The 20799-nt window shown below is 53.8% G+C and overlaps 1 protein-coding gene across 2 annotated transcripts in view; it reads left to right on the forward strand.

The window, feature by feature from the left end:
• Nucleotides 1-20799, forward strand: part of RPS6KA2 (ribosomal protein S6 kinase A2) — a 345106-nt gene that overhangs the window by 47806 nt on the left and 276501 nt on the right. The window contains exons 1-2 of one of the 2 annotated variants that reach the window (XM_027056474.2): nt 6642-6718; nt 6815-6865. In XM_027056474.2, the coding sequence (XP_026912275.1) occupies nt 6677-6718; nt 6815-6865 (93 nt within the window). In that variant the 5' untranslated portion in view covers nt 6642-6676. Of the gene's footprint in view, nt 1-6641; nt 6719-6814; nt 6866-20799 lie in introns of those variants that run through there. The other variant, XM_027056471.2, reaches the window with a different exon arrangement.

Genomic DNA, 20799 nt, shown 5'->3' on the forward strand with positions numbered 1-20799 from the left:
CTGCTGGCAGAGGCTCTGGGTGTGGCCCTGGCTCCCACGTGCCCGCGCTCTCTTCCTCAGGCCACATCTCTCCTTGGATTTCGAAATTGTGGACTGAGAGCACCTCTGGAGCCTTGCCCGTTCCATGCGGACTCCTTGCTGGCGTGGGAAAAGCTTTCGTGTTCAACTTCACTTGAACCCAGTGCCAGGGTAAATTCCCCCAGACTCACGGAAGGGACAGGTCTGGCATGTTCAGTTATTACGGATGACTCTATTTATTTTTTATTTTTTATTAATGTTTATTTATTTTTGAGAGGGAGAGAGATAGAGCACGGGCAGGGGGAGGGGCAGAGAGACAGAGGGCGACACAGAATCCGAAGCAGGCTCCAGGCTCCCAGCTGTCAGCACAGAGCCTGACGTGGGGCTCAAACTCACAAACTGCGAGATCATGACCTGAGCTGAAGTCGGACGCTCAACTGACTGAGCCGCCCAGGCGCCCCTCAGGGATGACTTAAAAAAAATATTTTAAACCTGAGCTGAAGACAAGTTAGACCAATGTCCTTATTCTTATGTTGCTCAGTGGATTGTTCGGTTTACCCCTCTCCGAGGCCACTCAGTGGTCCAGCCTCACATAGCAGGCTCAGTCCCAGTCCCTCAGCTCACGAGGGCCAGGCTCTCCTTTCCTGTACCTCCACGAGTGTCAAAACCTGCCATGAACAGCAAAGAGACAAACTGCCCAACTGAAAAAGGGCCAAGGATGTGAATAGACCTTTCTCCAAAGAACACATACGGGTGGCCAAAAGGCACGTGAAATGATGCTCAGCATCGCTAATGTTAGCAAAATGCAAATCAAAACCACAAGGAGATCCCCACCAGGATGAGTATAATAATAAAAGAAAAATGCCAAATAACAAGTTTTGAGTGAGACCGTGGAGCAGTAGAACCCTGGCACGTTGCTGGTGGGAGTGCAAGGTGGTTCCCCTGCTGTGGAAAAATCTGGCAGTTCCTCAAAAAACTCAAACTCGACAATTCTCCTAGATATGTACCCAAGGGTGCTGGCAGGGGCGACTCGAACCAGGGCACGTCTGGTTCTCAGACACCAAAAGGTGGGAGCCACCAAGCCTCCATCAGCGGCTGAGCGGATGAACAAGTGTGGTGTATCCATACCGTGGAGCCCTCGTGGCCATCAGAAAGGGACAGAGTGGCGGCGTGTGCGTCGAGCTGAGGAACCTCAGAAGCGTCCTGCTGAGGGGGAGGGGCCAGACACCAGACACCAAAGCCGTCCACTGTGTGGTTCCGTGATGGGCAAGTCCAGGGTGGGCAGCACGTACGTCTCACTGGTCATGGGACCTGTGGGGAGGGGCCGTGGGCGTGAGTCCTGACTCCTCATGCTTTTCGTGTGGGGTGATGAGAATAACTGGAAGTGGACGGTGGGGATGGTTGCACGGCGGCGTGAATGCGCTTCATGACACCGTTCATTTCAAAATGGTTAATTTTATGTTACGTGAAATTGGCCTCAATTAAATATGTTTGAAAAATATTTTGAACGATTTTTTGGAAAAATTCAAAGATTACGGAGACTGGAAATCCCCAGGGGCAGCTGTGGTGGCCGTCCAGCCCCGTGGTCCCCATCCTTCACCCTGTGGGTCCCCCTTCCTTCTTATGCCTGCCTGCCTGCCTTCCTTCCTTCCTTCCTTCCTTCCTTCCTTCCTTCCTTCCCTCCTTCCCTCCTTCCTTCCTTCCTTCCTTCCTTCCTTCCCTCCCTCCCTCCCTCCCTCCCTGAGCCACTCTGTTTCTCTGTCGTCTGTAAGCGTGCGCCGTGAGGTCCTTCTTGCTTGGATTTCTCCACTGCTTGCAGGATGAGCATGTTCTCTGAGAGCCCCCCACTGTCTATTTTGCTGTGGACCCCACCCCTGGGCCCCGGGGAGGGGAGGGAGCACTGGGCTGCAATCCAGAACACCCCCTTTTCTAGTGCTGGCTTGGCCGCCCCAGAGACTAGTCACATGGCCTCACGGCCCTGCTTCATTAGAGAAGACACAAGCCGCAGGCCAGGAACCGGCTGACAGGGGGTCGGGTTTCCTGGCGGATGCCGTCACATCACCTGTGTCACCCCTCAGGGTGAATAAAGAGGGTTCTGTGAAGCTGTGGGCCCCCAGGAGAGGGAGAGGAGGGCCTGCTAAGGGCAGGCTGCCTCTGGAGAACAGCCCTGCCTTCCTGATGATGAGCTGAGCATTTCATTCCTGGGGGAGCACAGACATCTGTGAGCCCCCACAGAACAAAGGCCGGTCCTGTCCTGCAGCAGGCGGCCAGGCTGGAGTCCCCGCGGCAGACGCGATGTCGGTGGGGAGGGAGAAGCCAGGACTGCAGGACACATGGGCACGCAGACTCAACACAGCGCGTGGGGGTGGGGGTGGGGGGGTGGATGTGTGTGTGCCCAGGTCACCCACCGTCCAAAGACGTTTAAGCATCGACACTGCAGAGGAAGGGGTGGATAACCTTGCGTCGTACATGAACTGTTTGGGGAATTTCTAAACGGTTGCAGAATGACAGGATCGACATTGATTTAGGGCCTAATTGTTTAGAAGAAATAGAATTCAGAAGGGGCCCCGCGCGGCCTCCCCAGTCAGCTGGTGCGTGGCCGCAGACCGAGTCTCTGGCGCCACCTGCTGTTCGTCCGTGGCCACGCCTCCCCGCCAGGCAGAGTGACCGCAGTCACTCTGAGATCTAGTCCGACGCCTCCAGGGTCAACTCCTAAAGGATCACAGACCAGAAACACGACGCCAGTGTTCTCGATGACGTCTCTGATCTGGGGTCGGCTGGGGCACACCTTCCTTTTCCTGCATCAGCAGCATCAGTGTCACCAACACTGATCATCTGCCTGCCAGGTGCCTAAAATGTGTCACCCCACGTCCCCCCCCCACCCCACCCCCCCTGTAAGGCAGGTACTGCCCCAACTGTGCAAATGGGGAAACTGAGGCCAAGTGGGTAAGTAACTTGCCCAGCGTCTGGTGGCCGGAAACAGCCTGCCAGCAGGTCGGGCGCCTGAGCTCCACCCTTGCGGCCACCGCACCTGCTGAAGCAGCCTGGGAGCTCGGTGGTCAGTCCTGTGCACCTGCGTTAATTTAAATTTTTCTTTTCAACGTTTATTTATTTTTGGGACAGAGAGAGACAGAGCATGAACGGGGGAGGGGCAGGGAGAGAGGGAGACACAGAATCCGAAGCGGGCTCCAGGCTCCGAGCCATCAGCCCAGAGCCTGACGCGGGGCTCGAACTCCCGGACCGCGAGATCGTGACCTGGCTGAAGTCGGACGCTTAACTGACTGAGCCACCCAGGCGCCCCTGCACCTGCGTTAATTTAAAGCAATAGTAATACTCCAGGCAAATCAGGGCTTAAAGTGCCGAGCCTTTTCCGAATCCCACGTTCTAGTTCCACTGAGGAGATAATAGTGTATATTCATTCTATCAAGTGCTCACCTGGCCAAGTGTGCTTTTGAGGACGGTGCACAGAGTCTGCGAGGTCCTCCACCGTCTAGTAAACAGGGACTCTGGGAGCGAGCCAGACCCCTTGGTTATTACAAAGTTGGCTTGTCAGCTTTATATACTGAAAGGCCAATCTCAAAGGACCCACAGAATCAAGTGAAGCTTGGTCATCCAGACTAGAAATTCCAAACGCTGTAGGCACTACAGTTGGGGGCCTTACGCTCGTCCGTGGCACATGATTGCTTTCGAGAGCTTTGCAAAAATCTTCAAGCCGTATTTTTTTCCAGAATGGTGATTGATACCTTGTCTAGGTATTTCTGATACTTGTCAAGTTCAGGAAACACATTTGCCCCCATTCATTTATTGTCCACACACAAGTTTGACAAGTTTCCTCTTTGTGGAATACGCCTGGAGTACAACGTTTCTGTGGAGGGTTTTATGCTGTGGCCTCTTTGGTTTTTCCCTGGGGATCTGGCCGTGATGCTCCTGGAATCATGCCAGGTGCATTTAAACTCGAATACAGTCACAAGACTGACGGGAAGAGGAAGGACCGGCCTGACTCCTCTCGTGATGGAAACCTGGCTTAGCATCCCTCCTGCCTTCCCTTTCCTCACCTCCGCCTTCTCCGTGTCCTTCCCCACCCGCCATAATCACATGGGCTCCGAGGGAGGAGGGTGGGACCTGGGGGGACGTCCTGTCTACTCATCTTGGATTGGAAAGGAGTAGTAAGGACGGGGGTCAGCACTGGTGGAGTTGAAAGGCCCCCACCCCCCCATGTTTGGCTCAGGAGCTGAGCCCGGCGGCTGACTACCAAGTAGACTGAGCCCTGTCACCTGATGCCCCTCGTCACCAAGTCACCTGATGCCCCTGTTTAATTCACTGAGTCTTACTTGCAAAGGGGGCGGGGTCTGGAAAACGAAGGGCAAAGAGGATTTGTGAGTGTAAACGAGAGACTCTGCAAGTTCATCTCGCGTTTTCAGGGAGAGCCCCTCAAATACTGAATACCCTGTATGCACGGTCCTGGGGGCTTCAAGGCAGCCAGGGTTAGGGGCGTCACGCGTGGGGTGTCCCCTGCCAGCCCCTGTGGAAGGTGACCAGCTGGTGGGCTGGTCACGGTGTTGAATAAGACCACGGATGAATGTGTGGTCCTGTGGGACTTTGGGGATTTTCATTTCTTGCTTTCGGGCATTTATTTGTAAACGCACCATTTATGTTGCGTCAGGCCTCACACCCTTTCTCGGGTTACAGGCGCCAAATCATAGTGGCACAAACCAGGTGGGCAACTGTGGGCCTCTGTCCTTGGAAAAAGGCATGGCCTCCGGCGGGTATGTCGCCGACTTTCTCTCCATCCCCAGGCAGGCGCCTTTCCTGGGTAAAACAAGCAGCAACCCCAGACTCAGAGCATCTGCAAAGCTGGCCCCCAGGACAGAGAGGGCCGGAGCCCTGGGCAGGCCTCACATGCCCACCTCTGAGAGGGCACTGTGCCCGGAGAGTGACCAGACCCGAGTCACGTCCCTGCGCACGGTGATGGCTGATCACGGCAGGGACGCTGTCTCCTGGGCTTCTCGGAATTCGTTCCCCGTAGAAAGACCGAGGCGAGCTGCTGGGGACAAGACCCGCAGGTGTTTGCTCTACGCGCCCTGTGCAGTGCCAGCCGGTGTGCAGGGAGCAGAGCCTGTGTTCGTGCTGTTTAATACTGACCGTCCAGCCAGGGGACACGGAACAGGGACAAGGAGGACAGCAAGCATTCTCAACCTGGACGGCACACGAGTGTCGCCTGGGAAGCACTGTAAATACTGAAATGCCCGGACGGTCCCTGCCCTTCCGATTGCTTGGGTCTGGGAGTTTGTAAAGCTCCGGATGTTTCTAACAGGCACTGAATGTCGAGAGCCAGAAATGAAAGGTGTCACTGTTAACACTGCTGTTTGCAGGTTGTGTCGGGAGACGGGGTGGTGCAGGTTGGGGTTGGGGTGCGCTACCCAGGAGTGCAGACCTCTCTGGCGGCGGAATCCGAGGCCTTTCTGCGGTCGGCGCCGTGGGAGCCTTCTCCCAGCTTGCTCTTCTGACCCTTGACCCCCAATTACTAGCGAGGGGCGCAAGAGACTAATTTGAAGTTTGGTTTCCTTCTTCGTCTCTTACTTTTCAGCGGGTAGGAGCCAAGGAGCAGAGAACAGAAGGGAAACGTGGAAGGATGAAACAGAATGGAAACTGAGCCCCTGCGGCATGGGGCGGACGGAGAAGAGACCAGCCTTGGTTTCTGGTCTCAAGATCCTAAAACGTGTCGCTAAGTAAACTCTTCAGGCAATTTCGGGGTTTTACTCTAGCCAAAGAGAGGCTTGGGAAGTGGAGGGGAGGCCCGGATGTGTGTGTTCCTGGGCTTGAATGCCACGACTGAGCAAGTCTGGGTTTTCAGCGGTTCTTTCGGAATGTGTTCACAGACGAAGGGCCTTCCTGCCCCCGAGCCCGGAATGACTGTCTTCATAGAATGGAGAGCGGACAGGTCACCTCAAAACGTTTGTCCAGGGGCGCCTGGCAGGCTCAGTCAGCTAAGCCTCTGACTCTTGATTTGGCTCAGGTCATGATCTCACATTCGTGAGTTTGAGCCCTGCATCAGGCTCTGTGCTGACAGTGAATTCTGCTTTGGATTCTGTCTCTCCCTCTCTCTCTGCCCCTCCCCTGCTTTTCTCTCTCTCTCTTTTTTAAATTTTATTTTATTTGTTTTTGAGACAGAGAGACAGAGCTCAGCAGGGAAGGGGGACACACACACACACACACACACACACACACACAGAATCCCAAGCAGGCTCCAGGCCCTGAGCTGTCGGCACAGAACCCGATGCGGGGCTCGAACTCATGAACCGTGAGATCATGACCTGAGCCAACGTCAGACACTTTGACTGAGCCACACAGGCACCTCCCTGCGCCTCTCTCTCTCTCTCTCTCTCTCTTAAAAATAATCATTTCAAACAAAATCAAACGTTTGTCCAGTTCCGTTAGGGGCAACTGCGGCTAATTAAATATGCATCTGGAGATGAAACAAGTAACTGGTTTTGTTTCTTTGGTTCTTTTGGTTGAGTTTTGAGGTTGGTAATAGAAGCATCATCACTTCCTCTGGCTGAAGGGTAAAAGTTGCACAAAAGTGTGTAAGTTCCCCTCTTTCGGTGTGGACTGCAAAGCTTCCTGAGGGCTCGAGAACGTCCTCACATTATTTAAAGTCATGTGGAGATTAATGTTTCGAAGCAAAAAGCTCCCGGGCGCGGTGAGTGTCCGCGTAACTGTGCTCAGCGGCAGCCCTGCTCCCGTGAGTGACATCCTGTGACTTAAAGACTCTTTTCTCCACTTTCTGCCTCCACAGGGCAAATGTGACTCCGCCTTGCCTGGGACCAAGTCGGCCGCGTCACTAGAGGTAAGAAATGCTGGCTTGTTTTCTTCCTCCAGGATGCGAGGCTCGTTCTTAGAAGAGGGCCGGGTGGGAGGCTCCCTTTCGGCTTCATGGCTGCTGGTGAGCCCCCCCGGAGTGGGGGAGGGCCGGCCGCGTGCCTTGGGAAGCGGGGACCCCGCACCCCGAAGCCGCCGTCACCTGCTGTCGTGGGTGAGGGGCAGGTGCGCCCTGCGCTGCTCAGTAATGCATCCTTGCAGCCGGGGTCCGCCTCGTGCACTCAGCTGGGAGCGTTCTGCTGTCTGCGAAGCCGGCGCGTGTTGTTCTGAACTTGGGGGTCTCCGGGGACACCATGCGTTGTACCTTTGAAAACTCTACTGCGTGCCTTCAAAATAAGCAAGAGTCACGACGGCGAAGGGACCTCGAGGCAGGTCAAGTTGGGGTGGGGGGCTGGCCCCGTGCCGTCTGCCTGCGGGGTCGGTGGCCAGCCAGCTCCAGAAACTTACGGGCCGCGTGCGGGGCTCGGGCTCTCACCCCGGAGCTTTTCGAGGGATTAGGCCTAAAACGGGCCCTTTTGGGTGAAGGTAGATTTCCCTCAATATTTCAAGCAGCGGTGTGGGTTGAACGGTAACGTTATAATTAAGAAGTTTTATGAGGTGGGCTGATGGGTGTTTTCTTCTCCTGACTCCCACGATGCCACCAAGTAGGAATGGCCACCCGTTCAGGTGACGTGATGGTGTCTCTGTTTGTCGGGCTAAGTATTCACGGCAGGCATGGCAGGTACGGTGGGCCTGTTCCCACAGGTGTCAGACGGGTCATTTGAGACCTGGGTTTTGGGGCGCCTGGATGGCTCCGTCGGTTAAGTGTCCAACTCTTGATCTCGGCTCAGGTCGTGAGCTCACAGTTCGTGGGTTCGAGCCCCACGTTGGACTCTGTGCTGTTGGCATGGAGCTTGCTTGGGATTCTCTGTCTCTCTCTCTCTCTCTCTCTCAAAGGTAAATAAACATTAAAAAAACCCCAAAACCCTGGGTTTTGCTCAGGTTTAGTTAATGTATGTGATTACATCAGGCTATATCTGGTTCATGCTAAACAAAATACACATGGGGGCACCTCAGTGACTCAGTTGTTTGAGCGTCCGACTTCGGCTCAGGTCATGATCTCGCGGTTTGTGAGTTCGAGCCCCATATCAGGCTCTGCTGTTAGTACAGAGCCTGCTTCAGATCTTCTGTCTCTTTCTCTCTCTGTCCCTCCCCTGCTCATGCTCGCTCGCTCTCAAAAACATAAAAAAAAATGGAAAAACACAAAATACACACTTAAAAACCCTCCTAAGCATCTGGCAGCTTTCTGGGGGCCCTACGTCACCAGCCTTGTTGGGGTAGGGGCTGTTCTGCTTGCTGTGCATCTCGGGAGCAGCACAGAGAAGCGATGGGCGTCTCAGCATCTCCTCCGTGGGTCTGCAAGTCCCGTGGGGCAATATGGAGTCCCGGCCGATCCCAGGAGCCTGTATTCCTGGATGCAAAGAAGCCACTTGTGTGAACGGTCAGTCTTGCATTTGACGGCTGACATCCATGTGAACAAAGCTTTCCACTGAACCCCACGTTGTACCTTTTACATACTCGTGGTACTCCCGTGTCCGTCTAATGTTTTATAAATAGCTCAACACTAAGAACTTGGTTGAAGAAAAGTTTCTCTCTACCATTTTCTTGTGTGAATTAGATCTTCCTTATCAGACACAAAAATGGTGTCTGTAGCATTGAAGGTTGGTGATAACTGATTTAGGGTCCTGTAACATCTCAAGGTGTTCTGGTTATTTTAGTTAAGGGGCTAGACAGGTGCCTGCATACTATTTCGCGTTGCCTCCTAATGTGAGTAAGCTCGGGGACGAGCGTGTTGTAGTGGGAGGGGCGGCCCTGCTCCGCTTTCCTCATAACCGGTTTTCAGTCTTGCTTATGATCTGATCAAGAAAAAAACGGTTCAGCTCCAACCGGTGGTGGTTGTCAGAGCTCTACTCGGCTTTCTACAGTCGGTGAGGAACCATGTCTCCTGGGAAGATGAAGTTTCGTCGTTCTGCCTGTCCTCTCCGCCCTCGGACTGGCCCTGGGCAGCGGGAGTGAGGAGTTTCCACGCTGCCTGTGATCCTCGTCTCTTGGCCACAGAGATGGACGTAGGCAAGTGGACAAGACTGTGTCTGGTGGGCGTGGGTGTCACTCGTGAATCATCCCCAGTGACCAGTCCCACACGCCTGTTACGGTAAGAGCCATGGTCAGAGGTAGAAGGATTTCCAAGAAGAACCATCTCTGTGGGGACCTTGTTTTCTGACCGTATTTGGGTCGAGGCTCTGGGAGGGCCCCGGAAGCAGTTGCAGAAGCCGGTGGCCAGCCTGACCCTGACCCCTCTAGCACTTGGCCATGTTTTCAGAGTCGCCTTGGGTTGATGGGCAGCGGTCCCTTCTTTTCTTTTTTTAAAATTTGTATTTGTTTTATTATTTTAGAGTAAGCAGGGGAGAGGGGCGGAGGGAGAGAGAGAATCTCAAGCAGGCTCCGTGCTTAGCAAGCAGCCACGCGCGGGGCTCGATGCCACAAACCGTGAGGTCACGACCTGAGCCGACATCAAGAGTCAGACGCCCAGCCGACTGAGCCTCCCGGGCGCCTTGGTAGGAGGCCCCTCTTATGTTCAGAATGAACGCACACAAATCCAACCTCATGCAGCGTCACCTGGGAGCATTCCGGATCTGGAAAAGGTGGTGACAGTGGCGTGCGAAGCCTTTCCCTTCGTGTCTTTCCCCCCTTCTCCCCGCTTCTCTGCAGGTCTGTGTTCAGCAGACTGTTCACCACGAGAGGGGATTGCAGGGTCTCCTGTCTAAAATCCTGGTGCGTTTTGGCTGCTGGGGCGTAAGCAGGTGCTCGCAGCGCCCTGATGAGAAATGGGATTATTTTACGAGGTGCGTCGTAGAAGCTGCAGATACGGCAGACAGCGCGTGTTCCCGCTAAACCTGCAGGGGCCGTCGGTTCAGCAGCTAACTGAATTTCTTCTCCCTCTTTGTTTGTTTGATTTTATAACAAGGAGAGGGGCGCCTGCGTGGCTCGGGCAGCTGACAAGTGATTGCAGTTTACTAATGCAGCGTAAGAGACGTGGAAGACGTGGACGTAACTATGTATCCAAGCAACTCGAAAGGATCTTTCTGTTTGAATTTGTAACTTGGCTTATGGCTTCCTCCTATACACTGACCTCTGTTGGGGCGCCTGGGTGGCTCAGTCGGTTAGGCGTCTGACTTTGGCTCAGGTCATGATCTCACAGTTTGTGAGTTCGAGCCCCGCGTCAGGCTCTGTGCGGACAGCTCGGAGCCTGGAGCCTGCTGCGGATTCTGTGTCTCCCTTTGTCTGACCCCGCCGCGTTCCTCCTCTGGCTCTGTCTATCAAAAATAAATAAATGTAGGGGTGCCTGGGTGGCTCGGTTGGTTGAGCGTCCAACTTTGGCTCAGGTCATGATCTCGTGGTCTATGGGTTCGAGCCCCGTGTCAGGCTCTGTGCTGACAGCTCGGAGCCCAGAGCTGCTTCGGATTTTGTGTCCCCCTCTCTCTCTGCCCCTCCCCTGCTCATGCTCTGTCTCTGTCTCTCTCTCTCCCTCTCTCTCTCTCTCTCTCACAAAAATAAACATTAAGCATATTGGAAAAAAGACACTGACCTTCGTGAACCCAGAGAGGTAGGAGGCCCTCTGTGGCAGCAGGTGCCGAGAGCAATATCACGGCCAAGCCAGGCACACCCAACACGAGCTCCTCACTTACGGGTCAGCACCGACAACCTGCCATCGCCCCGGCCACCTTCCTGAGGCGACTGTTCCTTCACCGATAGCGCACTTCACAGACGGGGAAAGGAAGTCAGAAATGACGCGATTTGCTCAGTCCTGCAGCTACAGGGTGCAGCTCAGCCTTTCAGACAAGCGGATGCTCTTTATGTCCTTTTCTACATGCCAGCTTGACACCTCACCCCCTCTGCTCCAGTGTAGGCCAGTCTTCTCTAAATTGTGGTCTTGGGGGAGAAAGATAAAGTGCTATAGGCAATTATGACTGTCTTTTATGATTCACTGGAGGTTAAATGAGGCTCTCATGTTTTATTAGGGGGCAGCTTATTTAGGACTACCCGCTGACGTGCACCGTGCCTGCCCAGGAGCTGTAGATGCACCCTGGAACCCCGCTCTAGCAACATTAGGGGTGTTGGGGCACCTGGGTGGCTCCCTCCGTAGTGCATCTGACTCTTGATTTCCGCTCAGGTCATGATCTCACAGCGTGTGAGTTCGAGCCCCGTGTTGGGCTCTGGGCTGACAGCTCAGAGCCTGGAGCCTGCTTTGGATTCTGTGTCTCCTTCTCTCTCTCTGCCCCTCCTCTGTTCATACTCTGTCTCTCTCTCAAAAATAAATAAATAAACTTAAAAAACAAAAAACAGTAGTGTTATTAAAAGCGTCAGAGGTGGGAGCAGCTGGGGGGACGCTGTTGGTGAGCTCCTGGCTGGAGACTCACGTAGGACCCACTGCTTGATGGAGCCCAGCCATGCGGGGCTGGGGGGGGGGGGTTCTGGGGGGGCAGCAGCCCTGGTGGCACTGAGCTGCTCCCACCCGTGGTTCCCTGCTTCAGAAACACGATGTTGTAGTCTATAGATTTTTAAAAAAAATTTTTAAATATTTATTTATTTTTGAGAGAGAGACAGAGCATGAGCAGGGGAGGGGCAGAGAGAGAGGGAGACACAAAATCCGAAGCAGGCTCCAGACTCCGAGCCATCAGCACAGAGCCCGAGGCAGGACTTGAACTCACACACCGTGAGATCATGACCTGAGCCGAAGTTGGACGCTCAACCCACTGAGCCACCCAGGGTCCCCTGTAGTCTGCAGATTTTATGTCCTTCCGCCGTCAACACCCACAGTTGCTTCTACGGGTGTTTCCAGCTGAGGAGTCCGCATTCCCTTCTCGAGATGCACGGTGTTCGTGCAACACTGTGATTCTTCTGGATGGTTTTCCTTCTGGGCATTTTCCTTCCTCAGTGCCCAGTGACCGTTCTTCACACCATTCCCTGCACCCCCCGTGTCGGCCAGCAGCGTGGCAGCGCCGTGGGGTTCAGAAAGGAGCAGACTGGAGGCCCGTGCACTGGCACGTAGTCCCACCCTCTCCGCACTTAGCTACTTGGCAAACGTGACCTTGGTGAGACCACGTTGCCTGCTGGGAGTTTGCGGACTGGATGCAATTGAGATCGACATAAATGGTCAGAGCCTTCACGTACTTTGTTTTTCTTTCATACGTGTTTAGACATCTATGGACATGCACACATAAAAAATAAAACGTGCATTACCTAAGTATTTTATACGTTGATACGGTGAAGATTATGTTCGATGCTGTTGGTCTCCAGATTCCTTTTGCAAAAATTTTTTTATTTTTTTATTTGAGAGAGAGTGTGTGAGTAGGGGAGAGGCAGAGAGAGAGAGAGAGAGAGAGAGAGAGAGAGAGAGAGAGAGAATTGCAAGCAGGCTCTACCCTCAGTGAGGAGCCTAACTTGCGACTTGATCCCAAGACCCTGGGATCACGACCTGAGCTGAAATCAAGGGTCAGATGCTCAACGGACTGAGCTGGCCAGGTGTGCCCCACCAGATTCCTTTTACAAGCACTTCCCCTCACGTTAGTAGAAGCTGCCCATTCGTGTTGAATTCCTTTCCATTTTGCAGAGAATCACTGGTGCTTCAGCTCCCATGCTTGGGGAGCCGGCCCCCACACGGCGGAGTGCTTCCCATCCTGACCCGTGCACCTGCTGGTTGAGCGCTAACCCTCCCGGGTTTACCTTCCCGGGTTTAGCCGCCTCTCCTTCCCTCTCTGTCCCATTGTGATCCGCTGGTGCGTGTCTTGGGCCTAATTGTGCAAACACCGTAGTTCTGTGGCTCAGGGTCGGATGCCCAGTGTGACAGCAACAACTATCCCTTTAAAGCAGCGGCCAGTGAGCGGGAGCAGTGCTTCAAAATAACGTCTTTGAAAAAGTATTTGGGACGTGAATGAGCCGGGATTGTCATGGAGATTTCCCGTGGCATAAAATAGAAGGCAATCTCTTGCCACAGTCTCCATGGCAACATTGAGTTCACGTGCTTACATACACCTGCAATTAAATTCCATTAAGAAGGAAAGGGCTGCGTCTCAAAGCCACGAGATTTACCATGACCACTGTTTAGCTGGGGACCAGAGACCCGATCTGTTTTGCTAATGCATTTTCAAAAGCACTGAGCCTTCGATAACGACTTTTTCACCCTGCTGGGAGTTTGAGTTGTTAGGATAACTCAGAATCCTGTCACGAGCCTGGTGATATTAGGACAGGATTATCCAGACGCTCGATTTCCCATTCTTCCCGCCCTGCGGCTTCTGTGCTCACCCACACTGCCACCAGGTGAAGACAGAGAGTGAGAATCGTCGGCGAGCACGCTGTTTCGAGTGATTCGGGCAAAATGTGTCGTGCAGAAAAGATGACATTTAAAAAAAACATTTTCAGAGAGGGAGAGAGAGAGAGAGCGAGAGCACACACACATGCGAGCGGGGGAGGGGTAGAGGGAGAGAGAGAATCCCAAGCAGCCTCCTCACTGTCAGCACAGAGCCAGACGCGGGGCTCGAACTCACGAATTGTAGATCATGCCCTGAGCTGAAATCAAGAGTTGGACGCTTGAGCATCTGAGCCACCCAGGCACCCCCAGAAAAGATGACATTTTCGGCTGAGCTCTTTCCATGTTTTCTGTGGTGTGCGGTCCCCTGGGCCCGGGGAAAGGCGGCGACCCTCGTGCCCCCTCACAGTCCGCGGCCGGACCAGGCCGGGCATCTCCACGCGGACAAGCCCACCGGGAGCTCTGCTGAACTTCCTTCTGATTTTGCCGAGTCGCTTATTGTCTGTCTCTTGGGATTCCTTCTTTTATGGAAGACCAGATGGATCCTCCCTTAGAAGTGGATGCGGAGGCCTTTAATTTTATTCCGCGTGGAAAATAATCAAAGAAAATGTTTGTGGCTCCAGACAAGCCCGCTCTCCTCCGAAGAGCCACGACCCCAGGCGACGCTGATGTCAACTACGCTGCGAACAGCCCCCACATGACATAAGCTTCTTTCTCAAGGGGCTGCATGGGTTACAGACAGAGAACATAAACGGTTAATTCTCCTGCATTGGTGATAACGCTGCAACCTTAACGACCCTCCCTCCGCCAAACACAGACTCAGTAGAAAATTCTCAGTTGCAGGCAAGCCTGGATAAGATATTCTTCTGCCAGAGTGAAGGACTGTCGACATAACTGAAGTGTCCAGGCAGGACCACTGGAGCCCGGGTTTCAAGGAACATGCTTGGTATTGTCCTCCTTCGACGCAGAAGTGCCGTGGAGGAGGGCTTGCAGATGCCACGTTCTCAAGGCCCCTGCGGAGCCGCCTGCGGGACGGGACTGGGCTGCGGGTCCGTCTGCGGTGTGAGCTGCGTCCTCCGTGGCGGTGGAGCCTGTTCCCAGAATGACGGCTTCTGTCTGTGAAAAGCTGCATATAGACTTTCAGATCCAGAACTTTCAAAAGGGTGAGATGTGGATTAATTTTCGGGGAAAGGAATGGCACTAGAATGTTTCTTAAGCTCCCGATGGTTTGCGAATTCAAGACTGAAACGTGTGGAGACTGTCTGGACCCAGGCAAACTAAGAGAGAAGAAATTTGTTGTGAACAGGGAGAACACTCGTTTCTGTCACTTCCCCTATGTTAGTATTTTTTGCCAGCTTTCAGTAGCAAAAAGCAATAGATTTTTTAAAAGGGGCATTTTTCTCTACTGACATAATTCAGCCTATGAACAAACCATGCATTTAAAAATTTTTTTTTACGTTTATTTATTTTTGAGAGAGAAAGAGTTGCAAGTGCAAGTGGTGGAAGGGGCTGAGAGAGAGGGAGACACAGAATCGGAAGCAGGCTCCAGGCTCCAGGCTCCGAGCTGTCAGCACAGAGCCCGACGTGGGGCTTGAACCCACGAACCGTGAGATCATGACCTGAGCTGAAGTCAACCGACTGAGCCACCCAGGTGCCCCCACCTAACAAAGTCTTTTTAATAAGAAGTATGATTAATACAAATTCTGCCTTAGAATGCCCCTTGGAATGGCTAACCTGGTAATTAGTCTTTCCAAAGCTTTCTATGTGTCTTCTGAGAGGTGTGTGTGTGCACGCGCGTGCACACGTGCACCCTTGCAAACAGGACATTTACATGGATAAATGTGTGCTAATCGGTTCTGCCTCCTGGGGGAGAGAACATACGCTATTTGTGGTCTGGAGACCACAGAATGAATGGAAAGGGGTTTGGTTACAACAAAACGGACAGTCGTACAACTACTTTCATTTGGAAAAGACGTATCCTTTAAGATTGTGGTGTAAGGAAGGGATGGGCCGGCCACTGCTGTCCTGTGCCGCCACCTGTCATGTGTCACGCCCTGAATCAGGGCAGGTTCTGTCCATTTCATCTTCAGTTTCCTCTTTGTCTTTAATGCCTTCTTCCCAGGCCCTACATTTTTTTTAAATTTTTTTTTTAATGTTTTATTTATTTTCGAGACAGGGAGAGACAGAGCATGAACAGGGAGGGTCAGAGAGAGGGCGACACAGAGTCCGAAACAGGCTCCGGGCTCTGAGCCGTCAGCACAGAGCCCGACGCGGGGCTCAAACTCACAGACCGCGAGATCGTGACCTGAGCCGAAGTCGGACGCTTATCTGACTGAGCCACCCAGGCGCCCCCCGGCCCTACATTTTTAAAGCAGTGTATTTCCACAACCACGTCCGTAACGGTGACTTCTGTTGTATCTGTCACCTAGAAGCTGATTGTCGGCTGGCACCTTTTCCATACTGCGGCTTTAGGCCTTCAGAGGAGGGGCCGATTTAGGTACCTACAGGAAGCTTTAGAAACTCCCAGAAGTCTTACCCAGTGTCCTCACAGGTCTGACCCTGCCCTCACTCCGTGCACACAGGTTGCATGCTCAGCCGTGGCCAAGACCAGGGTCGCAGGGAGGGACAGCCAGAAAGGGCTGCCTGTTCTCGGGAGGTGAGGGTGCTCTGTTTTCCCCAGGAGGGCAAAGCAGACTTTGTTGTTGCCCAGGCAGGCCGTACTCCAAGGAGCCTGCAGTAGTGTGTACCTGAAGACAGAAAGTCGGTGCACACGTGTGTGCACAAGTGCCAGCACGTGCAAGTGCATACACACGCAAGTGTCAGTACATGTATGCACACGCACAAGTGTTGATGTGTGTGCACGTGTGCAAGCACAAATGTCCACGTGTGACAAGTGGCAGTGTGCACGTGTGTGCACATGTGCACACACAAGTGTTGATGTGTGTGTGCACATGTGCACGCATAAGTGTTGATGTGGATGTGTGCATGTGCACATGCACAAGTGTTGACATGTGCATGTGTGCAAGGACAACCATCGATGTGGGTGTGTGCATACGTATGTGTGTGCATGCACAAGTGTCCGTGTGCACGCATGTGTGCAAGCGTCGACGTGTGTGTGCCACGTGCACATACACAAGTGTCAATTGCGTGTGTACATGTGCATGCACAAGTGCTGATGTGTGAGTGTGTATGCGTGTACACACACAAGTGTTGATGTGCTTGCATATACACGCACATGCACAAGTGTTGATGTGTGTGTGTACATGTGCACGCATAAGTGTTGATGTGGATGTGTGCATGTGCACACGCACAAGTGTTGACGTGTGCATGTGTGTGCAAGGACAACCATCGATGTGGGTGTGTGCATACGTATGTGTGTGCATGCACAAGTGTCCGTGTGGGCGCATGTGTGCGTCGACGTGCGTGTGTGCCACGTGCACATACACAAGTGTCAACTGCGTGCGTACATGTGCACGCACAAGTGCCGATGTGTGAGTGTGTATGCGTGTACACGCACAAGTGTTGATGTGTGTGCACGTGTGCAAGCACAAGCATCGAGGTGTGTGTGTGCAGAAGCGTCTGTGCATGCGGGTGCGCACGCACAAGTGTCGGCGTGCATATGTGTGCGTGCGTGCGGTAGAGGCGTTCCTCAAAGGGCTCAGACCGCGGACAGTGCGGTCCTTGCCTCGTCGGTGTCCATTAGTTGGCCGAGTGCCACCCGAGACATAAGCGAGTGTGTTTCCCGCCCTCCTCCCGAGTCCCCTCCTGGTGTGACCGTGCTCCGGCCTTGGCAGGTGGGCTGGGGGAGGGGTCTCCGGGCAACCCCTGCCGGGAGTCTGACAGCCTGGAACAGCCGACTCGCTGCTCGTGAAGCACGTGGGGTTGACGGCTGGCAGGACTCAGCGGAGCGAGCTCGCGCGCCTGGGCTCAGAGACATGGACGGCCTCCAGGCGCTGCTTCTCGGCTCTCTCCTGTCGCCTGGGAGCCCGCCAGGTTCAGGTTTATCTCCGCCAGAGCCTCGCACCCCACGGCCTGCCCGCCGCAGCGCGCTCGAGCGGAGGAAGTGGGGCTCCCGCCCCCCTGCTGGGGTCTGTGCCGCTGGTGGGCAGGGGCGAGGCGGAGGCCGGAGCCTGCGGGGGGGGGGGCTGGAGGGATGGCTGGGTCGCCCTGCGGGACCGGCCCCCCGGGCTCGGGGCAGAGAGGACGATGATCAGGCTGCCGCACAGGAAACTGCAGAAGCTCTTTCCCAGGAAGGGAAGCGGGCGGGGGGACCTCGCCCTCGGCTGGGAATCCCGGGGGAGGTCGCCACAGTTTTAATTTGCTGCCGGGAAATCACTGCTGTCCTAGATGCTGGGCAGCGAGCCCTAAGCTCCAAGCTGTTCCGTGGGGCAGAGTGAGACTCCGCGCCTCGCGACGCGCGCGCGCGCGCCGGTGTCGCAGGTCAAGGGGACACCGAGAGCAGGTCGGCAACTCCATTCGGACTGTTGCCGTTTCCACTTGCCTGGCTTTCGAGGGGGTGTTAGAGCCCGAACGGAGGCACTGTTGGCGTCCCCGGATGTATTTTCACCATCACGGAGGCCGCGTCGCTCAGTCGTCCTGCGATGTCAGAAGCAAAGGGAATGGAATGCGACGAAGTTGACCTTTACTGAAACCCTTGCTGAAAAGGCAGAGTCGTGGGAGAGAATCAGATTTAGCAGTTCGCCCTTAAATTCTTTTTTTTCGTTTTTAAAAAACGCCTCTACTGTCGTAAAACACACGTAACATAAAACTTGACCATTTAAATCGTTTTCTGGTGTCCCGTGCGGTGGCATTACGCGGTTTGCTTTGCGGTGCAGCCGTCATCACTGTGTGTCCAGAGCACTCGGTGCCTTCCCAAACTGAGACTCGGCCTGTGACACACGCCCTCCCCACTTCTCCCGCCCCCCATGTCCCCGCTTGTAGGTGAGATAACTCTAACACGGACAGTCCTGTGCGCTGTGTCAGGGTACAAAAAGTCGGCTCAGGCAGACGACTGTAGGCTATCTGTTGGATTTGTTAGGGAAGTTACTTTGAATTGTTATCTCTTTTTTTAAAATGCTTATTGAGTTTTGGGAAAGAGAGAACGTGAGTGGGGGAGGGGCAGAGAGAGAGGGAGACAGAGAATCCCAAGCCGGCTCCACGCTGTCTGTGCAGAGCCCAAAGTGGGGCTCGAACCCACAAACCTTGAGATCATGAGCGGAGCCGAAATCAGTTGCTCAACCGACTGAGCCGCCCAGGTGCCCTGAATTGTATCTCTCTTATTTTATTTATTATTATTATTTTTTTAATTCTGTTTAATGTTTATTTTTGAGAGAGAGGCAGAGCAAAAGCAGGGGAGGGGCAGAGAGAGAGGGAGACACAGAATCTGAAGCAGGCTCCAGGTTCCGAGCTGTCAGCACAGAGCCCCACGCGGGGCTCGAACCCGGGAACCGTTCGCGAGATCATGACCTGAGCTGAAGTCAGATGCTTAACTGACGGAGCCACCCAGGCGCCTGAATTGAATCTCTTTTAAAAGAGAATTATGAGCTGCAGGTTTGTTTGTTTGTTTTTTTTAAATCCCCAGCATACCAACATAAGTAAGGGATTTGTGAGTCTCGATACTTTTTGAAGAAAATCTGTTTTCTTTAACTTCGTATAACTTTTTTTACGTGGGACGAGAAATGTTGTGATTCACTGGCTTTAGTAAATATCTCTAAATGTGTCTGTGCTTGCTATATGTAGATTTGGGGTTAATAATTTTACTTGTAGATCTTTATACATGGAAATATTTTTTAAAGATAAATTTATGTTTCACTTGACAACCACTCCTAAAATACTTTTTTTGGTCATTTTATAAGGTGAATGAAAGCTGTTTCCTTCTACTTTGGCGGTTAAGAAAACTGAGGTGTTAAGCTAGCAAGGGGCGTGCTCACGCTGTAGGAACATATGGACAGGCCTGAGGGCAGAATTTGTGCCCCTGGGGGGCGCCTGAGGGGCTCAGGCAGTTAAGCGTCAGACTCCTGATTTCGGCTCAGGTCACGATCTCGCGGTTCGTGAGATCGAGCCCCGTGTTGGGCTCTGCCCGGACAGAGCGGAGCCTGCTTGGGATCCTCTCTCTCCCTCTCTTGCCGTCCCTCCCGGACTGGTGCTGTCTCTGTCTTTCTCAAAATAAATAAATAAACTTAAAAAACTGTTTTCAAACATAAGATTGAAGAATAAGTAAGTGCATGAGGTGAAGGACATAAGGTAGAAAAATGAATCTGAAGTGAGGCGTGAGGTTGGTCCCCCAACGGAAGTCCGGAGGCACAGCGTGCTTGCCGATGGCACGCCTTGGCCTTGATTCTGAGATTGCTGGTTCCCTGAGCAGCAGAACGAACACATGGGGTCTGAGCCACAAGAAACAAACAAAAAGCCTAAAACCGGTTGTTCAGGTGAACACGTCTTTTTGTCCCTGAGCCCAGAGAGAAACATCCCCCCCCACCCCCACCCAGGCCTTCTAGTGAGCCCACCGTGTGAAAAGCAGTGAACGGTATCCCCAACAGTGGCCTTCTGTTAAGTACAGGACGTTTCTCAGTGATGTTTTTGGTGACGCCCCGAGTCGTAGGCTGGGGGGTAAGACCACCGTACAGAGCGCAAGTCAGCCCTGTGCGGTCTAGGTGAACCGCTCTCTGAAGGTCTGACTTCACGCAGGGACACGGGAAGCCACCTGGAAGTACGCGTAGATGCGTCTCTGTAACTTTGGGGACGGAATCTGTACATTTTGTTAGAATCCAGTGGCCCCGAGTTTGGGGTCCTTGGCAAGTACAGGAATGCGCATTTTTCGGTGCTGCAGGGGATGAGGAGGGGCTCATACCATTTGGGCACCGGAAAGGGTCTTAGAAACCACACCGCCCACGACTCCATTTTCTACACAAGGAGACTGAGGGTCTGAGAAGTTGAAATGCTCCAGGTCACCCAGAGAGGGAGGGGCAGAGCTGGGGCCCTTCTGAGCTCTTCCCTTTATACCGCGATGGGCACACATGTCAGGGGTCAGCGCCGCCACCAGAGAACCACGATGGCGACCCCTACCCGCCTCTCTTAACCATTCTTCATCTTCACAGTGTCTTCATTTGACACTTTGACATGTGGGGGGGCTCACCCTGGGGGCGCTGCTCCTCCCAGGGTGAGCCGGTTTCTGGAGACAGTGAACAGCTCACTCGAAGAGCACCTTTCATGGGGAAGCAACCCATCCAGAGCCACACCCAACCCTGCCCTGTGGGGCTCTCGTGCTCTGGGCCACTGGCCCCCCACCCGGTCACCCCAGGGCAGGTCCTGACAGCTAGCCCCCCACCCGGTCACCCCAGGGCAGGTCCTGGCAACTAGCCCCCCACCCTGTCACCCCAGGGCAGGTCCTGACAGCTAGCCCCCCACCCAGTCACCCCAGGGCAGGTCCTGGCAACTAGCCCCCCACCCTGTCACCCCAGGGCAGGTCCTGACAACTAGCCCCCCACCCGGTCACCCCAGGGCAGGTCCTGACAGCTAGCCCCCCACCCGGTCACCCCAGGGCAGGTCCTGGCAAC

The sequence above is a fragment of the Acinonyx jubatus genome, chromosome B2, assembly GCF_027475565.1.
Source record: "Acinonyx jubatus isolate Ajub_Pintada_27869175 chromosome B2, VMU_Ajub_asm_v1.0, whole genome shotgun sequence".
NCBI lineage: Eukaryota > Metazoa > Chordata > Mammalia > Carnivora > Felidae > Acinonyx > Acinonyx jubatus.